This window comes from Crotalus tigris, unplaced genomic scaffold (assembly GCF_016545835.1).
Source record: "Crotalus tigris isolate CLP2741 ecotype Arizona unplaced genomic scaffold, ASM1654583v1 scf7180000017644.4837335, whole genome shotgun sequence".
NCBI lineage: Eukaryota > Metazoa > Chordata > Lepidosauria > Squamata > Viperidae > Crotalus > Crotalus tigris.
Genome location: NW_024096536.1, coordinates 714,019 through 737,771, shown reverse-complemented (window position 1 = coordinate 737,771; position 23,753 = coordinate 714,019). Strand labels below are relative to the sequence as shown.

The 23,753-nt window shown below is 39.8% G+C and overlaps 1 protein-coding gene across 1 annotated transcript in view; it reads left to right on the top strand.

Moving 5' to 3' along the window:
* The first annotated feature begins 20,703 nt into the window (after positions 1-20,703).
* PDGFB (platelet derived growth factor subunit B) overlaps positions 20,704-23,753 on the top strand; it is a 63,187-nt gene continuing 60,137 nt past the window's right edge. Inside the window, exon 1 of the mRNA XM_039335492.1 lies at positions 20,704-22,770. Coding sequence (XP_039191426.1) covers positions 22,644-22,770 — 127 coding nt within the window. The 5' untranslated portion in view covers positions 20,704-22,643. The remainder of the gene's footprint in view (positions 22,771-23,753) is intronic.

The window sequence follows — 23,753 nt, the reverse complement described above, 5'->3', positions numbered from 1 at the left end:
TCCCTCCTTTGTGGAGTTTTATTCAAATAGAGATGATGGGCTTTTGCTAAGTAGGACAAGTGACTAGCCTATTTTTCATTTTAAAGAACTGAAAAATGTTTTTTCACCTTTATTAGCTGATTCATAAGTCACACATCCAAACTAGTGAGAGACAATCTGTGCATAAAAATAAGATGTCCAAGTTTCTTCCACAGCATGTATGTTCTGCTATTTTGTTTGAAGGTCAAGGAGTAGGATATGTTCATATCCAGGCTTTGGATTGCATCATGCATTGACCCCTTTGCCTTTATCAAAAAAGAGAAGTAATTATCACTGCAATGGACCAATTCAAGCAGCTACTGTTCTGTACAATTTCATACATCCAATATTAGGTAACAGACTGTTCTGAAGATGTGCGGTTGAATAATATTTTAATGAGCTTATCTGAGGCATTAAAACAACTTAAAGCCCTACACATAACAACAAAGTCTCAAAAGACTGATATGAACTTTCTGCTGTATTCTTGGAGATTCTCTTCTTCCCCAAATAGTGGCTAGCGCCGTCAAGGAGTGATGGCAGAGGTCATATATTCAGAGAGGGAGCAGGGCCTTTTTTGCTGTAGTATCTGTGGACCAAAATATTATAATGCATTTTTGTTTCTTTAAGGCAGTATAGTAGCTCATTAAAGAACTGGACAGGGAATATGAAGAACAATTTATCAGCTATAAGGAGTGAAACAGTAATATTTTAAATAGGTGCTTATTAGAATATAAGGTAGCCAGATCCTAAAGAGTGAATATACTGAGTGAACTAACAAGGAGAGCTAATAGGACTTTACTTGGAGAGTCCTTAATACATTCTCTCTCTAATTAGACATTTGTATTCAGTTTATCTTATCAAATCAAATAAAAGCAATGTTGCAACTGAACCCAAGAGAGAAACCATTGGCTCATGAAGTGTGTTATCTTCCAAAAGCAAGGATTGGGAATGTAACACAACTTTTAGGACATAAGTCAACTGACAATTATCCCTTCTTTACGGTTCATATGTGGATATAGAATACTTACAAACATAGCCTCATGGATTTGAACACCTAGAAAGGAAGCTTAAATCCTTATGCTCAGGTGTTGTTCTCATTCTTTATTTCATTCTATGGAAGAGGATCAGAAAGAGAAAGTATGGTAGAATGCTGCAAATGAATGATTGAATAAATAAATGGTCCAGAGGAGATATATCGGACTACAGTCTTAGTTATTTTTATGATGGTCTGCTGGTGTGAGATGCTTACATTTTACAAAGATAGGCAAAGATTGGAAAAGTGATTGGGCAAACCATGGTGACCTGGATCATGATGGCTTTAAACCGAAGCCTGTGAGAGTTGTAGGAGCAAACTCAGGACTATCTCATATAAGGTAAGAACACTGCTGTAACTGGATCTATTAACCCATTAATGAATAATAGGTATATATATATATATATCGAATCCCAGGCATATTTGTTCAATGATGCAATTTTCGATCTCCGGGAAGACTATACTCCAGTTTATTGTTAAAACAACATTTAAAAACAATAAAAACAGTTATATACAAGATTAAAACAACTTAGCTTTCGCTGGTCCTCTCCCAGTGTCCTCAGAGTGGGGCTTAGGGGGTGGGAAAGTTCTTTTTATCCCCTTGCTGATCCAACTGCCTACTCATTGCCCTCGTGACAGGGCCACTCTTCCTGATTGCCTGTAACTGCCTTAACTGTTCCGCCCTCTCTTTCTTGCACTCCAATATTGTATTTTCCTGCTCTGTCATCCTTGTGCCGCCTCCTCCTCCCTGCGCTGTTATTACCAACACACTCCTCAATCCCTCCTCTCTATCCAATGCAAGGTGCCTCCTCCAATTTGACACCACACGAGTCCTCTCACGGAGTTCCTCCTTTTTATTCTTCAAGTTGGGCTGCTGGTCTGCCTGCCGTTTTTGCATTCCATTGCCAGTTCCTATCTCATCTCCCTCCTCCAACTCCCCTCCTCTCCTAACCTGCCGATTCATACACACTTTTTGTCTACTGTTGTCCATTCCTGTCATCCTTCCCTTCTCCAATTGTTCCCTTTCCCTAACGTGCCTATTTGTGTACCATTCCTGCTTACCCTCATCCTCTCCTATCACTCTTCCCTTCTCCAACTTATCTCTCCTCCTCTTCTGTCGGTCTCCCTGCTGTTCCTGTTTCCCATCCTGCCTTCCTATCAACTTTCCTCTCTCAGGTAGTTTGTCTACCCCCTCAATCTGCCAATCTCCCTGCTGTTCCTGTCCTGCCCGATCCTTTCCTGTCCCTCTTTGCTCCCTCAACACTTCTCCCCCCCACCCGCCAATCCGTCCATGCCTGTATTACATCATTCATTCCCATCACCTTCTTTCTCTAATTCTCCTCTATCTCTAACCTGCCCATCCTGCCCTACGTCATCCATTCCTGTCAATCCCCCTTCTTTCAACCCTCCCACTTGTTGATTAACATATAGCTCCTGCCTTTCATCAACCATTCCCATCGATGTTCTCTTCCTCAATATCTTTCCCCTCCTAGTCCGCTGCTCTACCTGCTGTTCCTGTTTGCCCTCCTACACTGCTGTCCATCTTCCCCTCTCCAATGTCCCCCCCCGTAATCTGCTGACCTGCCTGCTGTTCATCCATTTCTATCCATCCTCTCTTTTCTAGCATTCCTCCTCCTCTGACCTGCTGTTCTACATGCTGTTCCCACATGCCAACATCCGTTCCTATTAAACTCTCCTTCCCAAGCTTTCCTCCCCCCCAATCTACCGTCCTGCCTATTATTCTTATCTGTCCTTCTCCCTTCCTATCAGTCCCACCCTCTCCTGTTTCCTCCCCCCTCTCCAATCCACTGCTCTGTGTGCTGTTCCTTCCAGCATTCTTCCTCCCCTTACCTGCTGTCCTACGTACTGTCCCCACCTACCGACATGCGTTCCTGTTGGACTCTCCTTCCCAAACTTTCCCCCCCGCCAAACTGCCATCCTGCCTATTATTCTTGCCTGCCCTTCTCCATTCCTGTCAATCCCACCCTCTCCTGTTTCCTCCCCCCCTCTAATCTGCAGCTCTGCCTGCTGTTCCTGACTATTCTCCTCCATTCTTACTCCCTTCTCAAACGTCCTCTCTTCCCCCGTGAATATGCTTCCAATCTTACGTACCTCATCTTTTCTGTTCTTTTCTCTCTCCCCTTTCCTTTTGACCAGTTCCCTGGGGTCAGGCATACCCCTCCCCCGTGTTCTGGGTCGTACGATCAATTCCGCTGTTCCCAAGCCTCTTCTCTGGTCCCCTTCTCCTTGCAGTCCCTCATCATACCCACCTCCTCTTCCATTACTACCCTTACCTGTCTGTGACTCTAATATTTCCTCATCTGTCTCTACCTTTAACGTATCTATGGGATCCTCCCTATGCCTGGTCTTGTAGTGAATACCCCCCCCCCAGTCCTGGTTTCACCTCTGACAATCGGCATCCATCTCTTGACATGCTCTTCCTGCACTCTTAGTGCCTGATACGCCGAGGGCAGTTATATACATCGGTTGATGGAGTCTGTGTTGGAAAACCAAGCCTCCTTTAGTGAGTGTCCTCCTTTGGAGGCGTCCTGGGCAATGGCTTCTGCCTCCTTGAAATCAAAAGAATGTCCGGTGTTAATCATGTGCGTCCATATTTGAGAGTATTGCTACTGCCTTCTGACAGCCAATTTATGTTCATGTATCCTAGTTTTTATTCATTTGGCTGTCTCCCCCATATAATTACATTGGCAGTCTTTGTAGTGCACTCTGTATACGACCGCTGATCTTGCTTCCTTTGGCAATGGCCAACTTGGAGAATAAAAAGGAGGAACTCCGTGACAGGACTCGTGTGGTGTCGAATTGGAGGAAGCACCTTGCATTGGGTAGAGAGGAGGGATTGAGGAGTGTGTTGGTAATAACAGCGCAGGCAGGAGGAGGCGGCACAAGGATGACAGAGCAGGAAAATACAATATGAAAGCTTGGGAGGCACGCATTTGTTCCAGACGGAGGAAGCACCCCACTGTTTGCAATCTTGATTGCCCTAATGAAGAGATAGACAACGAGATAAGGGCTATCCTACCATCCGGAGTGCCCCCGGCTATTAGCAATTCCTACGCGTACCCATTGATGAACGAAGAATTCATTGACAACAGCAACCCACTCCCTGGTGCCCTGGATACTCCGGACACTCCTCCCCTCCCCCTCCCCCTCCCCCTTCCCCTTCCCCTCCCCCTCCCCCTCCTTGATATTGCGTCCGACCTACTGAATGGTATGGAGCACTCCTCCCCCCCACTCTTGAGGTGGAGCAGGACAGCGCTCCTCGCAGCGACTTTGGTGCTTGCGTTCCGGATGATTCGCTTGCTGCACCTGGCCTGGATGCCTGTTTGAAGATCGGAACCTCTGGGGTGGATGATGACTGCAATCGCCCCATTAAGGGTCCCATCACGCATTCCCGAGTAGCACGGTGGACGCGTGAGGGCGCATGCGCGAAGACCGCAGTTGGAATTTCCTCCGAGGGGAGAGTTGAATCGGACGCTAAACTGACAGAAATGAAGATCGTAACGAACTGCTGTGCATCCCACACACGGAAGGGCGGTGGGTTGGGGGCTATAGGGGAAGATGGGAGCACGGATGGGAGCACGGATGGGGTAGCATGCCCCCGGAGAGTGATATGTCGGACACGGGGGAGGGAGATAGCCGGATCCGGGATTTCATCGCAGGATCGGTCTGCAGCTACACAGGTTACTCTAGTGCGAAGTAACATGGAATGCTCTCCTCCCAGCCTAGGAGCCGTGCGCAACAGAGAAGTAATCAGCTGCAGGAACTTAGAACTCAGAAATACATCTGACATGAGTAATGGGAGGATCAATCGACCGGGCCCCATAACGAGGTCTATGAGCCGTGTGCAGGCGCATTTGTGCTTATAAACGAGCTCCCCCACCCTCTGGCTTTTAACACCTTGACAATGATGGCAGCAATACAGCCATCGAAAGCTAGGTTATCTATTTATTAAACATTTATTGTTTTATCTCCTGGTGCTCGTCCTTATGTTTTAAATATGTATACACCCAGGAGACTACGTTCCTCAATTTTTAGGTTAATTTTTAATATATATATATGTGTGTGTGTGTGTGTGTGTGTTGTACAACTTTGACATCATAATTGTCACTTGCAAAAGGCAGCTTTACTTGGAACAGCTTACATTCTGCAACACCTTTAACACCATCAAACAACATCTGCCTCTCCCAGATCCTTGGGAAAGACTCAATAGGTGGATAAAAATGCCAAATCTAGTCTAAACATCTGGATGACTGTGCAATCAATCATATACATTTCATAAAATTACTTGGGCTTTGGTGTCTGCCTGCCTGCCTATCTATCTATCATCTACTATCTGTCTGTCTGACTGTCTATCATTTATCTATCTATCTATCTATCTATCTATCTATCTATCTATCTATCTATGATTCTTTAAATCCTCTCTAAATTCCCTTAGCTTCAATTTAAATATTCCTTCCCTCTATCTATCTATCTATCTATCTATCTATCTATCTATCTATCTATCTATCTAACTAACTAACTAACTATCTATCTAGTAAATACATAAAATTTACTATTGGAATAGGTGCTTAAGTGAGATCTGCTGGGATACATCTCACTATAGGAATATTCCAATTCTATATACAATTTGTTCAACTAGAACAGAAGTAAGACAAAAAAAGGAGGAATTGTATTGCATGTTATAAGCACCGAAACTTGCTTAGAAATCTAAGTGAATGAACATGGTAATATCGTAGACAGCAATTTGGTTAAAATAGCAATAGCACTTGGACTTACATACCACTCCATAGTACTTTACAGGGGGTTCCCAACCCCTTGGTCCATGGACCGGCACTGGGCCATGGCTGTGCAAACAAGCGAAGCCCCATCTGTGGAATGCAGGCAGTATGCGAAAGCAAACCTCCTCCAATCCATGGAAAAACCTCTCTCCGTGGAACCGGTCCCTGGTACCCAAAGGTTGGAGGCTGCTGCTTTACAGCCCTCTGTAAGCAGTTTCCAGAGTCAGCATATTGCCTCCAACAATCTGGGTCCCCATTTTACTGACCTTGGAAAGATGGAAGGTTGAGTCAACCTTATGTCCCATCAGGATCAAATTCCAGACTGTGGGCAAAGGTAGCCTGCAATACTGCATTTTACCCACTGTGCCACCAGGGCTCCTTAATTTCTGACTTGTCTTACTTTCAGAGATGGGGAAAAACATAAAAGGCTCAGCCATCCTTGATTTCACATGAATTAATGGGGAAAGTTTACATTGTTGAGGAAGTCGAGGTAGCAGAAACACTGAAGAAAAGTGATGATTGCTGAAGTTCTTTATTTAAAGGAAAATGAAGCCATGTTATCATGTCTGCATCTTGAACTTTAAAGGAACAAAATCAAGTTTTGATAAACTCATAAGTTGCATTGTATGGAGAATAAATTAATGGGAGCAGGAAGTCAACACTGGGAAAGAAGTTAATTTAAAAAATATTAAAATTACAATAGCAAACATTTTAATAAGAGGAAAAAGGAGGAAAGCAGAAACCAATATGACTACAATAAAATCTTAATGAAGATTCCCAAACAAAAGATAACACAAATAGGAGATTGAAAGAAGATTAGTTACTGAAGAGCTACATACTGTAGAGATACCTGGATCTATCAAGATTGTGTCAGCAAAGCTGAAGCTCAGAATAAGGTAAGATGAATGAAAGATGCTAAGAACAATTTAGGCATGTTAAAAATAAGTCCATGTTTAATATATTAGTGAAAAATGAGCACTAGTTATTATTGTTAGTATTCATCCTATCAGGGGAACAAAACTTCCACATTTATTGCCTTCAGTCTCTGCTTTTAGGGCAAAAAAACTCCCATGTTGTAAAGTTCCAATCCTAGAAAACAAATGTTAAATATTATTTGTTTCTAAGATTAATTTATTCCATATTTTTACAGGAACAGAATTGTGCTTCACATCCACTTCTATTATTCATAGAAGAGAGTTGCCTAGTGTATCATCATGCATGGACAATGGATTTTCCTGCAGTTTTAGTATTCCCATAAGGTTGAGCTATGAAGCTATGAAGAAGAGTCAAACAGTATGCACTTTATAGTTGCTGCTCTACTGCTTTCCAGTACTCGGAGAGGAAAATTCTCTCCAGGCACAGCTCTGTCCTTTTATTGTGTTGCTAAGTAGAAGAGTATTTGGACATTTATTCTTTACATTTCAGCCATCTTTTCTCCTCTGCAAAATTACTGAGGGCATCCGTGTGGATCTGCAAACATCTGGCATCCACAGAGATGACTGTAATATCATTGCTATTCATGACCTTGAGACAGTAGATTAGCAACAGGAGACTTCTCAAAAAGCTCAGATCCTGTTTTCATGCTACTGCTTTGCTTGTGTACTAAAGGAGATGGGGAGAATCGGAAATACAGGAAGTTACAGGACACAAGTGGAATTGTTGCTCAAAGATGCCAACAAGAAACAATGTGATTCAGAAAGATCTAAACTAGGCAGGTTTGAATCATGTTCACAATTTGGACAAAATATTCAGGGCTCTCTTTCCTTTTTAGGGCATTCTAATATGGGATTCCCCCACCTCTCCAAATTCTTCCTAGTTGGATGCTGACAGCAGAAATATTCTCTATTTAAATGAAGGTATTGAAATTATATATTTTTCTGCTTTAAAAAAATACCCGAAGGAAGAAATTGAAGGCAAAAAGATAGTACTTCATGGTTGACCAACCTAGTTTAGAGCACTAAGAGCATGTGGTATAACTGCTGACTTTGCAAGAATCCAGAAACTAAATATCTATATCTTCTGGTTGTATCCAAATATGCATCTGTTATTATTTGAATGCATTATTTTTGAGGGTACCATGAAATTGTTGTAGCAGGTCCATTTTTTTAGGCCAAGCTAGTACTGAAGAATGATATGGATTGATCATAGACTACTCCCACCTAGGATACTCTTCTATGTTTGACTGATCTGATGGGAGGGTGGGTGAGACAGAAGGAAAAATAGAGGTCTAGATGCAGCTGTCCAAGATAAGAAACATTACAGGATCCAATTAGCCAGCCTCCTCCACCTATTGTCAGGCCTCATGCCAGGCATTTTGATGCCTGCTTTCGGTAAACAATTAACAGCAGAAATCTCACAAATCAATACCTTATTGCAGACAAGAAAGAAGTTCTATATATTCAGAAGTTCTGCAAATTACAGAATATGGGAATCGGTCTCTTTATATCTTCTTGTATCTAACCAATAGATACAATTACTAGATCAGCATTCATTATCCAGTGTTGGATTTCCCTGATTTTACTGGAGGTCCAGTTGCAAAATTGGACTGCGAACAGGAGATCCCAAGAGGTTTTTTTTCCTAGCTTATATGCAGCTGTTACCTCAGACAAAAAAACCACAAAACCACAGATTGGCTGGTCACAGCTGGAATGGAGATGGGAATTATAACTCGTAGCCCTTCTTCAGGGTGTGGGCAAAGGTCTCTGCCATTTCAAAGGGCTCTGCTTTCCACTTCACTGTGCCAAAACAGCTATCTTTTTCATAAGCCTGAGGCATACAACAAGTTCTCTGTCCAGTGTGCACAAAGGAAAACTTTGAGCAGAAAGGCTACAAAAAAGTCTAATTTTTGCTCACAAAACATTTAGGAAAACAGTCTCACTTGTCTCTGTATCTTTGATATATACATCTATATAGAGCTATTCTTTTTTCATGATTTGTTTAAAGAGGTACCAAACAGTTTCATGTTAGTAACTTTCTGCTGCTGTTCCACAGTCGCCATCATTCTGTTCAATTCCTTCATGTTGTTATTGTGTATCCTCTTCTGGTCACTGGGAGGGTATAAAATGACACCCCATCCTTGTCCTAATAGTTATGCCATTCCTCAGAATGGCCAGAGAATATGCAGGGGAGAAGGGAGCAAGTTTACATGGGGGGCTTAGGCTTGTGGGGGGAGGAATCCCAGGTGACAGGACAATCAATGCATTTCCACTAATTGCTTGCCCCATAGCTGGAGAGGAAATGTTGCAAAGCAGTACTTTCAGAGTTTAGTCTGGTGCAGTAAAATTAGCTTCAATTTCCAGTGCAGCCTTTGCTAACTACAGACATCTTTTCTTTCTTTCTTTCTTTCTTTCTTTCTTTCTTTCTTTCTTTCTTTCTTTCTTTCTTTCTTTCTCTTTCTTTCTTTTCTCTTTTCTTTTCTTCTTTTCTTTCTTCTAGCATTCAGTTAGTAGCATCTTACATCTCCAAGAAACAACTCTATGTGTAGAAAATTGATAGTAAAACATCTTCTTCACTTATCCATTTACACTGACTGATTGCAATTAAGGCTTGAGAAAGTTGAACAGAGGGATTAGCTAGAGTATCATGTAGTGTAGACCTGTCTTTGAGCTTCACAAAGTTCTTATCTTTAGCAACTTCTATAACAACTTCAGTTACATTGGCTTCCAATGAAAGAGCTGAGCAGTTCATTCTATACCTAGTCCTATCTATTTGTCGCTTGTTCTTTGGTGATGGTCTGCAGCTGAAGTCTCAATGTCTCAGAAAATATGGACAACATAGGAAAGATTTTGCCCTTTCTTGTGCAATTCCAAGAAAGCCAGAAATTACCATATGGGGAATTTGGCAGCTTTAAGAATTGTTCCGGTTGTCTCCCTTGACCTCATCTTGGCTGCAACTCAATTAGACGGACTTCCGTTAGTTGCTGGGTTGCATCACTTCCTTCAAGAGAGTCCTTTCTATCTCCTGCTTGGGATAAATAACAGCTGCAGCAGGTTTCCTGGGGTCTAAATAACTGTTTCTGGCTCTTCCCACTTTCTTGCCACTCTGAGAATTTAAGCCTGCCAAGAATTTGTTCTGAGTGCAGATTACATGTTTCACCAAAGTGTGATCTTTTCTGTTTTTTCCCCCCTGCACATATGCAAACATTTCTAAACAAACTATTTTGATAGCTCATAAAAGGGTCATAAGTAGGCCTAAAGTGGAGGAAAAAAATCTGGGTGTAAAAATTAAGTCCTGTTCCAATGTCCTACATTGTCCAGCTGTTTGTAAAAAAAATTCATGCTTATAGCTGAATGATTGGCAAAGGAGCTGTGTGGGTTTGACTGAATGTAACTAGAGCCAAGGTGACACAATCAGCGGTAGCCCATAACTGCGTAAAAACAATTGGGATAACCACTAAGATGACTACAAAGTCATTGAATACAAAGTAACTTTTATATAGGTAGACCTCACTCAACCCCTGCAATTGGGACTAGCAATTCCACTGGTAAACAGTTGTTAAGCAAGTCATCATGTCACTGCAACTTATGATTTTACTGCTGGCTTTTCCATTGACTTCATCCATTGTTAGAAGCCAGCAGCAAATGAACATGGTGATCTTGTGACTGCAGAGATGCTGCAATAGTTTTAAGTTTGTGGTCTGGTTGTAAAGTTGTTGTTTTTTTTTAGTGCCATTGCAACCTTGAATGGTTGCTAAATAGGGCAGTTGTTAAGGAAGCCCTTTTTGTTATTTAGTCGCTAAGTTGTGTCTGACTCTTTGCAATCCCATGGACCATAGCATACCAGGTGCTTCCCCATCCTACACTGTCTTCCAGAATCTGTCCAAATTCATGTTCATTGTGTCAGTGACACTATCCAACCATCTCATTCTCTGTCATCCCTTTCTCCTTTGGCTTTCAATCTTTCCCAACATCAGAGTCTTTTCCAATGAGTCCTCTCTTCTCCTTAGGTGGCCAAAACATGAGCACTACTTGGATAATATATTCTTTTTCTACAATGAAGTTGCTTAATATCTCCCTCATAAAACTGATGGTTCATAAGGATCCCCATTAAAAATAAATTTACTATTAAGATGTTTCTACATATAATGAAAAATTGACAGGAAGGTGAAGAAAACAGAAATGCAGCATGAAGAACTGTGGCACTCGGTAATAGCTTATTTCATGTATTCTTCTCTTTATGAGAAAGAAAGATTTTATGAGTTTGTTTGTGTTGAGATTTATAGCCAGGCCCACCCAGAAGGCTTTAGTTAGGTAATCATTTACATGAGTAAAAATCACACAAAATTAGGCAAATTAAAAGTTTTTGCTCTTTCTGACTGACAGTGTAATACTAGGTATGTCCATTGAGCAATACATAAAGTAGCTTTGTAAGTTCCAGGCAGTCCACTTACCATATAATACATCACTCCTTACTTCAAGAAAGGGAAAGATCTGTGGAGGGAAAGGGAAAAGAACAGCCATAAGTGCTTCCACTGTTTTACATATAGACACCCAGCATCTGCACCCTGAGGCAGCTACCTCTCCCTGCCTAATAATAGGGTTGGCCTTGCCAGGTTAGATATGCTTCTTCATTTCAGCAAATATAATTGAGGAGAAGAAGTTGCCATTTCATTGTGGGTGTCTAGTTATTAAAGTCAAAACAAGCATGAGTGACCGTATTTGAAATGTTAACAAAAGATGAGATCTAAACTGTAATTATAATACAAGTATGATGGGTAAATTAAATACAAAAAAATTAAAATATATAATCACATATTGAGCAGGAAATGTAATATGAAATACATAATACAAGGAAAGGTATCCATGAATATTCATGAATATAACACTAAAAGCTATGAATACTTTATATCCAGGGGAAGAGATATACCTTGCTTGCAACAGTTTGAATGGGGTCAAAGAGGGTCAAGGAAGAGGATTGTTAAGTAACTAGCATTTGAAGACATTAGTAGGATACATCTATATGTCCCAAAGATGCTTTTTCAAGAGGCAACTGGACTTCCTTGTTTTTCTTTGAAGACATTTCGGTTCTCATCCAAGAAGTTTCTTCAACTCTGACTGGATGGAGGGAAATGCGCTTCAGTTTGAGATGCAGATAACACAGACTCATCCCTAACAGCCTGCACCTTTGTTCAATAGTGAAGGGACACAGGGTAGAAAATATCCTGCAGAAAGAACAGCTCCATAACACAGTCCTTTCAGCAGTTTCAAGAAGAGTCCACACCCATTTGAACAGCTCAGGTGATCCTGAGGACACAGACAAACCTCCAAGAGGCCTCAATAACTCTCTAAAACAAAGCAATGAACAGCTGTTTGCAAGGAATATAAATCCTTCCATTCCCCACCATCCAGAGAACTGAAGAAGCTTCTGGGATGAGAAGTGAAACTTCTTCAAAGAAAAACAAGTCCGGTTGCATCGTGAAAAAGCACCTTTGGGACAACCATGATCTGAATGACTGAGAATCTCCATAGACAGATACATCTATGTTCTTTATCTGGGACTGTATTTGAAATGCTATCCAGAAATTGTAATTCATGCAAAATGTAGCAGCCTGCTTACGGGTGTGTGTGGGTGCTACATAACAAAGAATAGGAAATTAGAAAATGCAGGGAACTTGAAATATACCAACATGAAATCTGAATGGTAGGAGTAATTTTGTTTAGAAATCCAGCAAACTCACTCAATCAGTATCAATAATATTGGGCCTAATGTGCCTACAGTTCAGCTTAAAAATAGGTAACATTCTGAATTCCTGTTTTTGCAGAAAGGAGCCAAAACTCAGCGGTGCAGCATTTTCTTTGAACCTGAAATACACCAACATGAAATCTGAATGGTAGAAGTAAATTTGTTCAGAAATCTAGCAGAATCACTGTAAATCAGTATCAATAATATCGGACCTAGTGTGTCTGTAGTTCAACTTAAAAGTAGGCAGTTTTCTACATTCTTATTTTTGTAGAAAAAAACCCCCTCAGCTCATGGTAGAGCATTTTCTTTGCATTCAGAAAATCTGAGATTCAGTACCCAAATCTCCAGAACCAAAAAAACCCCACCTTTTGATGAAGGTATATATAGATAGGGAAACAGAATCAGAGAAGACAACATAGGACATGCAACACAATGTTATATGGTAAGATATTTTTGTTCACGTAGCATGAAAACTACAGAGAAGAGGAACGGCAAGGTGAAATACCTTAGCAATAGAGCTTATAGAAATATAAGAAAAGAAAATGCTTGAGAATCTAGGCTCTCCATGACCATAGGCCACAAAACCATAGGCCACAGGTTTTGCAAGTGGGAGCAGCTGAATTGCATTAGCAAGGCATGCTGGAGTAATCACAATTATCATAGTAAGTATCCATTGGGATTAGGACCAGATTGCTGCTTCAAATAAGAAAATCAAATTCAATGCATAAATAGAGTTCAGTTATAATTTAATCACAGGAAGCTGGTAGTCTAAAAGAAACTAAGCCAGAAAAAAAGAAAGCTCCTCTGAAGTAACAGATTTATTTCCGGCTCAGGATGGCACTGATTTGCCGAGGACAGCAGTGGAAGCTCCGGTATCATTGTGGTGTTGTGAAAGATTAGATCATCACCCACATTCCAGGGCACAGGAACTCAGCAAGGGCAATAGGAGGCCGGATACTAGGCAAGATGCTAAGGATATCCCATCTCTTTCTTGAGCCAAGAAATGAAAAATTGCTGCTTCTATAGTATATAGGGCATCGGGAAAATTCTTCAATCAAATGACACGCTCTTTTCACTAGCTTCTGGCATTTCTTCCCTTCCTATCCCTTGCTAAACTGTAGTTATTTTGAAAGCATTTATTAAAAAATACAGAATATACAGCAAACTAATGAGGATAATTGAAAGGAAAGTTCTTCACATTTAAATTAGTCTCCCTCAATTTGGATTGCTGTTATCCTATACAACTGGGAAATGCCAGGTTGGAGAATCAGATGCCAAAGGACAGTTTTGAGATGTGCCACTAGAACTTATTTGCAGATCTTTAATAACACATATAGATGGCTATCTGGAACTTCTGGTACATTTTTCAAGAGGAATTAGTTTTCATTTAATCAGTTCTTGATTGCCTGAATGAAGAGACATTCAAAGTATGATGAGATTGCTTTGCATTTTTTAAGAGAGAAGAGATCACCCAGGATGAATGAGCTGTTTGCTGAACCATAAAATCCCCACCTACCTGCTAAAATGTTCCCAGCATTCCTCCAAGGCTTTTCATTGTAGGAAAGATTGATAAAGCAGGATGATTTTGTTTTTCAGGGAAGTTTTTCTCATGGCAAAACCTTTGATAATTTTCCAAAGAACTTAGGATGCCTGAAGATAATCTGAAAATCATTGCTCCACCCCAGAGTTTTGACATTATATGACAAGGAGCTGCTTGAGGCATGGGAAGATGAGTTATCAAAGCCATATGGAAAACTGGATTGGATGTGCTGAGAGTTTATCAAGGGTGATTTACAGATATATGGTAGAATGCTGAATGCAAATACCATTTGCTAACTTTTATTATTCTGTAGGTCAGTTAGATAGCTAGGTCAGTTTCCTACTTTTCTTTGTCTAGTAGTCTAATTCTGCAATGGCATGTGAGAAAGACCTTGAGCATGGGGTGAAGAAATGTTGCCTAAGAAATGGTCAGATAAGGGAGACCACAACTCACAGCTGCATAATGGGGAAGGAGAGAAATGCTCAGAAGGGATCCTAACTAGCTCCTAAGTCCATAAAGGAGATGGTGGGAGATTTCTGTCTTGCAAGATTCTGTAATACAGAAGTAGAACTAGCTCACCTGGTTGTGTTTCCTCTGGTCTACCTGGGAAGGCTGACAAATTCATGGAAATTAGATGTATTGTTAAATTAGGGAGATTTCCATCTATATTTCTGTGTATCAGATCTCATAAGAGCATTTCAGAAAGAAAAAAAGCATTGTAATCCCAAAGAAGGGCTTTTGTTTAGCACATGCAGATCAGTAAACAGTGAGAATGCCAACATGTAACCTATGCCTGTATTTCCATAAGGGTATTTGCATCTTTGGTACAATACAAGGACTCCGTTGCCTGCTTTTCTATGAGCTCAGCTCAATGCATTAGCATGATGAGTTTTTCAGATGCAAAGGCAAACAATAAAGTAGGGAAATCCTTATTATTTTGGAGTTCCCAAATCCATCCCTTAGGAATATTCACCCTTCCGATCTCTTTCCTGTCACTCTGGAGTTCTTCAGGTGTACTTTAGAACCACCATCTGGCCACTGAAGCTGACTCATCTGCCTTCCTGTGTTCCCTTAACTTCTAGACTGTCTACGTCAACTAGAACAGTGGCAAACAAGCCAAAAATAAAATTGAGAAGTCTGTCATTTTCTCTAGTTTAAGTGGAAGTCAGAAAATGCAGCAGTCCATCAATTTCCTAATGTAGTATGTTATCAAAGAAAACCATTAACATATTGTAATAAATTGAATGAAAAAGTCTCCCGTGAGTTGCAGTTATGCTTCTAGGAGGGACCAAATACTGAATTTTGGTTTAACAGCCCTGCCAAGCTTAAATCATTTCATTCTATCTATGGGATGAGGAAACAATAATGTGAAGTAAGCCTTCATTTGCTGTTTAGTAAAATTATATATTATCTGCCCTAAATCATTTCAAGAGGGCTAGCTCAGGTTAGTTTGCTGCACAAAACACACCTATTTGATGCTGATGATAAAGTTTTATGGAAATTACAAACTGCATATGAATTTTTGGCATCAGATAACTCTGCTGTCACTGAATCAGAAGCTTGGAAAAGACTTTGTTAATAGCATCAGTGAAAGGATACCTGAAATGGTGGAATAGAGGCTGTCCCACAAACAATAAAAGAATGAACCTGTCCAAAATTAAAACTATAGCTCTGTTCTTATAATAGTAGGAACAGAAGAAAAAAAATTACAGACTAGTAGAGTTTGAGAACTAAGGAGGAAAAATGGAGGATTCAGATACTATCCATCTAAAAATGGAAGGAATTGTCTATCTGTTCTTTAATCCAGTTAGAAAATCTATCATTTCAACTTAGAAGTAATTATTTCCACCTTGAGATGGCAAAAAATAAAGTTGGAAATTCAGAGCAGTGATTAGAGTGGAAATAGAAGCAATATGTGGCCCATTATGAGTCTAAACTACTTTAGCGAAAACCCCATTTCAAAGACAAAAGAGGAGCCTTTAGCTTGGCCTCCTGAATAATCCAGTTACCCTTTCCCTTTGCATAGAGCTTCACAGTACCCTTTCCTGTATGCCCCTTGCAACAGCAAACACAGGTGACAAATAAAACCCTACCCAAACATTCTCCCCTCTTGGCTTTCCAATTCGCCCTATTTCATTGTTTGCTATCTTGCTTTGCTTCTGTTTTTTTCCGAATCACTCCTCCATTTACAGCAGCTCAAGATAAATTAGTTGGGCATGATGCAGGGTTCAAGAGGACACCAAGAAAAGAAATGCAAGTGCAGAGTACACAGAAGTTGTCTTCCCCCAACCTGGTGACCTCCAACCATGATGGACTCTAACTCCTATCACCCTCAGCCACCATTTCCCAAACCTAGGAGTGCCTATTTATTAAAACAACAATCCTTCAGCTTAAGGAAATTATAACAGAAAGTACATTAGATTTGGCAGCTTTGAATACAGGTAAATTGTACAGGTTTTTATCTGTGGTGAAAGACAAACAGAAAGGGGAAAGTGAGAAGGAATTCTTGATCCAAAACAGTTCCTTATCTCTTTTCCGTTTCCTTTGCCCCAGAGAGATACTGTGGTCTCAATGTACTGTTGTTCCTCCTCCCTCTCTTCTCACCTGAGCAACTCAGTTGTCGCTCAACATGCAGTTCTTGTCCCACAGCACTTTCCCTTGTACTCAGTACCCCTACTTGATTACTACTAGGCTAACTGCTGTGCTAAATGTTTTTAGTAAATTTAGAGGCACATAGGCATCTAGTATCTGGAAAGAATTCAGTTTTTAAAGAGCTCAGTTCTGAGAATGCACACACACTCTTTGCTAAAGGGTCACAAAGCAAGGGACCAACTCAGCACTGGAACAGATTTCTCTGGGTGACCTTGGCTTTCAAACAAAACTTTCCTTCTTTACCCCCGACAGTGCTCTCCCACACTCTGGGCTCTAGATGTGTTGGGCTTCAAATAGTCTTTTTAATGTGGCCAGAGAGCGACTGATTACCTATAAAGAGAGTAATCATATTCGCTTCATTTAATTACTGTGCTATTAATTAAGTATAACTCAAATCAAATTTCATTCAGCTATTTTTTTTGGGAATGTACCCTTCTCTCAGCCAAAGATTGAGTATGGTCCCTAGTCCAAAAGAGTTTGCAAACAATCAGAGCCAACCAGGTCATGTGACAGGTTTATTTTTTGGATAATATTGTACAACTAATATCGTGAATATATACAAACCGCTTTATATAACTGAATAGTTTACATTTCCCTGAAGAAGATTATATGAAGTATCTACATCCAGACCTTATAATATAGCTACATCGGTGCAGACTCACTGAACCCAGATTTACATCTTAATGATTTAAATTTCAAAATACATTTATAACCCAAATAGATGCATGCATATACTTATAACAGATACAGATGGAAAAACAAACAAATTAGATGCCTGTCATTTACAATTCCTGTCATTTACAATTCTCAACTAAAATTCTTCAAAGATACCAACAATGAGTTATAAGTCATCAGGAAAATGGATGTTTCTCTCTCAGAGGGTTTGGCTGATAGTTATTTACCTTTTGGCTGGATAAGGTGCATCAAGAGTTCCAGATTGAGGAGAGCTGGCAGCAGCATGGTTGCAAAAGCGTCTGTGATGAGTTGCTTAAACAGTTCAGTTTAATCTAAAACATAATACTCTGAGCTCCAGGGACTAAAAGGCACTGCATTAATAAATCATCATGCTTTCTGTTTTCCTAAATTAACAAATCCCCAGCATTTTCACATTTCTTCACAGTTATATGCATCAGCCATACTATTCCTGATTTTCTCTGTATTCAGCAACAGACAACCCTGCTGTTGTTCTTGTTCTTTTTTTAATATGAGAAGTATAAAAACCTTGCTTGCTAAGCTCACAGGGGCCAGTATCAAGCTCTTCTGAACTCCAGAAGTGAAAATTTAGATCTTGGATACCCTATACAAGATACCAAAAACCAGATGTTAAGTGTGTACTTTCTGAATATAACGTATGGTGTTTTTTTTTAAAAAAGCAAGCATAACTCTTAAACTGAACAATGTCAATGGCTTTTCAAAACTGAAAAATGAGTCTCAATAAACTAGGTTTACAGTGTTTGTTTGTGTGTGAGCTTTCTACTAATTAGCTCTGCAATGTAATCTTTTTCAAAGTAGTGTTCTGTATCCATTTTACTATCCCTTTCAAAGCCTAGATTTAAAGAACATATGCCAGAATGGGTGTTGAGAGCTGTATTTCTTCTGGGATAATCTCTTGGCAGCAACTTGGCAAACTGGGATGAAAGAAACGAAAAATAAATGGGGATGTCCATTTTCTCTCTGGCGCATGATACTTTGTTTTTCTTTATTCTGATATTTTCTTCATTCTCTGCCTAGCAGTAGACCACATGCATGGGACTCATAGCTATTAATCCAGTCTCTGAAAACTAAGGAGATGGGGGCTGAAATTAAGCAAGAGGCTATAGGTTACCATCCTTGGTGTAAGTGGCTGATGCAATGACTTCCAATAGGCTGACAGACTTGCCAAGATCTTAACTGGGTTTCAAATAAAGAATGAATACGAAAAATATATCAGCAGATAGATTACAAAACAAACACGCTTGGATCAAAGGCATTTGACACCTCCCAAATACTTTGCGGTACTGCTCTTGTTATTTCATTTCATTTTCTCTCCTCTCCCAAGCAGAACAGTTAAGTATGGTATGCAAAAATAGATTTCACAGAAAGCCAGTGTTTTCAGCAATATTTATACAATGCAGGTCTACCAGATCTGAGTTGCAAAAATCTGGACAGCCCTGTTTGTTGCTTCTAGAACTCATCTTGTATCCATATGCAAAAGATGTGTGAATAATTAGATGTATACATTTAATTCCTGGAAACTGCACATCTCTGGAAGAGTCTTATTGTTCCTTAGCACCGGGAAGCAGAAATCACCCTTTTTTAATAATGCCTTTTAAATGTTTTAGAGTCCCTTTGCATAACTCCAGGGTACGAAAACCATGCTGACTTCTGAATAAGCATCATATACATTTGTCTGCAGCACAGGATGCAGGAGTGGGATTCATTCTATGCAGTCTTCCTCCTCTAAAAGAAAAACATTGTTTTGTATGCTTCATGTTTAAGTTGCCTAAAAGACTGCCATTAATAATTATGGGTTCTCTAAACAGATATCTACTTTTTTTTGTTCAAAATCTTTTGAACAATATATTTCCTTATAAAATTGTAGATTTTGGGTTTTCATCTCTGTTTACATGTCAGTGTTAGGATGCACAGGCATGGATGTGTGTTTGTGTATACATATATATATGCACACTTCCTGATTTCTCTCTGTCCCCATGCCTTTTTTTTCTTTTAAGCCATATGGGGCAGAGAAAATGTGATTCTTGGCAATTTTTCTTAATATTATTTTTTCAGCATGGCATAAGGGTCTTTGTGGGGGAGAAGAATAGGTAGAAATCAAGGTCCATTTGATTCTGCCAATACAGTGACATCCTAATCTTAGTCTATAGAGATAGCCTCCATTCACCAATCTTAGTAGACTTCAGCTACCACTGTGTACCACTGAAGGGCTAAGCACCACTTACACTGTCAAACATTGCTTCAAATAAATATTACATCAGAATTTTTGGAGGAAATCATAGGTCCAGGCTACTTGAAGGACTGTCTCATCTCACTGGGTTGGCCCGTCTAACCCATGCCAGCAGAGGAAGCATGCTGTGGGCTCTGTCAGCCCAATTACTCTATCGGGGTCCAGCAGAAGGGCCTTCTCTGCTGTTGCACCATCCCTCTGGAGCATTTTGCCCCTGGATTTTGGGTAGACCCCAACCTTCCTGAACTTTCATAAGGGCCTAAAGACCTGTCTCTGCCAGTTAGCTTGGGGCTCCATTCGGGAAGCATCATAGTAAAGGTGATAAATCGATTAACAACAGATTCCACCTCCCTACCTCCCACCCTGCCTCTACCATCTCCATCTGTAATTGGACATAGCCTTTGCAGGTATTAATTTATTATGTATATGTAAAATATTTTATGATTGTAAGCCACTCAGATTACTTTGGTGGTAAGATGGCCAACCAATAAATTTTATTTATTTATAAATAAATAAATGATAGATAGACAGACAGACAGATAGACAGACAGACAGACATACATACAGATAGATAGATAGATAGAGCAACTATGCAATGTGGCTCAGAGGACTAAGCTTTTGTTTTGCAGAGGGTAAATATTGCAATGAATAAAGAAGAAAAATTTAGATGCAGTGAATCTTGAAAACTGCAGAATTTGAATAGCTATCATATGGAGTAACTGGATTAATGACATATTTAGTTCCAGTTCTGTTTTTCCAGTCAAATATCTTTTCCAGACAAACTTCTTCTGCAGCTCTGGGCCCAGCCAAAATGTCTGGCAAAAATGGATGACCTTTCCCAAGGACAATAGCTGCCATTGAAATTGATTGGGAATGCCAAATGTGACTGTCAAGACAAAGGCATTGATCTTGGTCTTGGACATGACAAAACCATGAGTTCTGCTTTGCTTCAATACAGCTGGGGGGGGGGGGGAGATGCTGTGGAGAAAAAAAAAGAAAGGAAGTTTTTCCTTTCATTTGAACCCAATTTCTCAGGCTTCTGCTTCCTTATGCCAATGGTTTTGGGGTCAAACTGATGTCACCCATCTTCATTATGTTATTTTCTCTTCTCCTCTAGCAAATTTGGTTCCAATGGAAGAAATGAAATTTATCTACATCATAATTGGTGGGGGGGGGGTAGGTGGACTTGACTTCCTTTTGACTCTCCCGAGACTAGAATTGCTCGGCTACAGTGGGACTATCTTTCATGCTGGAGAAGAATTCATCCTCTGTTAAGGAAGCAAAAATAAGTGGACATAAACCCAGTAAGAGAAATCTGAAGGTTGGAATTTATTGTCTGGAATTATGTTAGCACTTATATTGGTTGGTTGTATCACATAATCATGACTGAAGGTTTTATTACAAAATGATGGTATAACAAAGCAACACTTCCATAGTACATCTATTTATTTAATAAAATTATAGCGTGTATTTTTTATACTGTCAAAGTGGCCATTCTATTTTAAAAATGTAAGAACATTCAATTAAAATGGGTACAATGGAAAATTAACTATGTCAACACAGGACAACACCATCCAGCAGTACTGGGTAAGCAAAGGCCTGAGTGGACAGATACATTTAAAAACTGACATTTAAATGAAAGCAGAATTTCTTACTTTGCTGAGAACTTCCCTAAAATGACAAGACATTATACTTTTGTGAAAATTCTAGAGCTGCCTTCTTAAGTTAATCCTTTGTAAAGTCTGGAAATGATATGTTCTTGTATGATAGTTATGATTTTAGAAGAGGCATTCCATCTTTATTATGGGAAATATATGCTTCTTCTAAGGTGGCACTATTAAGATGTATCATGTTTTCTCCATATTTTTAAACAAATATTTCTATTTTAGCTATATGCAAATACATACATAGTTAATGAATTAGCTTAACATTTTTATGCTAGTTAGAACCCTACAAACGTTTCTTCAACCTACATAATTTTATATTTCATCTCTCAATGATGTGTTTTGGTTGCTTTCAACAACAATCCATGGTTGAAATTTAATTACTGTATTTTAGCTAGAACAGAGGAGTACAGTAGAAAACACATTTTCTGCCTTTTGTTATGGATTTTATTTTTTGGAAATGGCTAGGTGAAGAGGCAAATGAGGAAAATTCATTGACAGTAGAAAACATGCTACATGAGACTACCCTCAACCCTTCCTCTTATTTCCTGACATACTCCTCTGTAAAATGAACAGAAATGTAGTTAAGTGTTGTTTCTCCAACTTGAGAAAAGTAGTATCAAGCAGATGTGCAGAGGTGTACAGAAGTGTGAGAATTGTTGAAGCACATAAGTAATACTAAGGAATGAGAGTTGTTTGGTGCCATAGTTAATGGCAGCAGGCTAGGAGCTGGAAGTTTTAGTCTTAGTCTTAAAGTCTTAGTCTTATTGCAGACAAAGAGGCTTCTCCTCCTAGGATAGAAATGTTTCTTCAGAAGCAGACTGACCACCATGCAGCATACCAATGAACCATGAATTGTAACTATGAGCTGCAAGCATTGGAATGCAGAGAATGCCTTTTACATATAATAATGTGATTCCTATTGCATATTAACAAAGACAAGGGAGTGACTGGACTTTATTGCCCTCACCCACATACTGTACACACACTGCCCCCTCTTCCCTTTTTATCAGGGAGTGACTGCAAGAAGGTTGCCTAGGCCTGGGAGAGCCCAAGCTATTTTTGCTATTGTCATCCTACCACCATAGACTATATAGTTCCTAATGGAATTCAAGAAGTCTAATAGCCATTAATTGTCCTCTGTACGGGAATTGTTTTCTCATGAAATGCCCAGGTCATGGATATTGGCTGAGTAGATATTATTGAACAGAACACTATGGTTCATGTTATGTGGCAATGGAACTGGATCTTAACAGCAGTTATGCAGGACAGTCTTTGAAGTAAAAAATTGCTAATTATCTCCTGTGAATAGATGGCAAAATGGTGGCGGTGGAGGAAGAGGAGGAAGAGGAGGAGGAGGAGGAAGAAGAAGAAGAGGAGGAGGAGGAGGAGGAGGGGTGGCGGCGGCGGCAGCAGCAGCCAATATGGAACTATAAACAGTAAGTAAAACTGCTTCAGGAAGTTATATGGCCCATTACATTGTTTAATATCATATGATAAAATTAGTATGTATTTTTTTTCCATGAGTTTGATTCAGTTTGATAATACATAATTTACTGCATAACTATTTTACAACAAAAAAGTGAATTTCACTGAAATCCTCATATGGGAAGTGCTGTGTTTTCAAACTAATTCATTAATGAGCAGACCAAGAGTTGTACAAATGTGAATATCCTATCTTATTCTAGAATCATATCTCCATGAATCTGCAGCCTCTCAGGCTTCAGTTAAATCCTAAGAGAAGATCAGAAAACATTCTTTCCTTAGAATAGGAATAGGACATGCATTTGTTCTGAGAGCGCAAAAAATTATTTATTTGCATGACTTTGTTCTCCAGCCTTGCTTCCCTTGTTCCAAGTGGCATTCTTGGGTTGGCTGAGGAATTTTGCTCAGACGCTTTTTTTAAAATCAGGATAACTGAGCAGCAGGTACCAGACTCCCAGAGGGGTATTGGGACTGTTTCCACCCAAGGACCTCTTTTTTCCATCTTGTTTCACTGGCATTGCTCACCAGCTAGGTGGTGTGGCAAAGGATTTCTTATGATGAAGTCCATGCAAGAAAGGAGGGAAAAGGGCACAAATATATTTGCAAGGAAAGCTGGAGAAGGTGACAAGCACAGGGACTTAGTTGTTGTGTTTGGCTACCACTATGTTTTCTTGTGATAAGAGTGACCTATTCAGACTCCTTCCATAGCTGTGGCAGGAGCCAATACTTTGCGTCTAAATTGACCTTCAATTGTGACTTGGAGACATCAGCTGATGAAAAATAAGTTATATTTTTTAATGTGGCAGGAGTAGAAAATTGTGGAACACATTGAGGCTAATCATCTCACCTTTATTTTTCCTGAATTGTAAATTAAATGTTAAATTTAATTGTTGATTTTACCTCACCCAGAGTTTTTTCCATCTACTTTGTTTAGCAC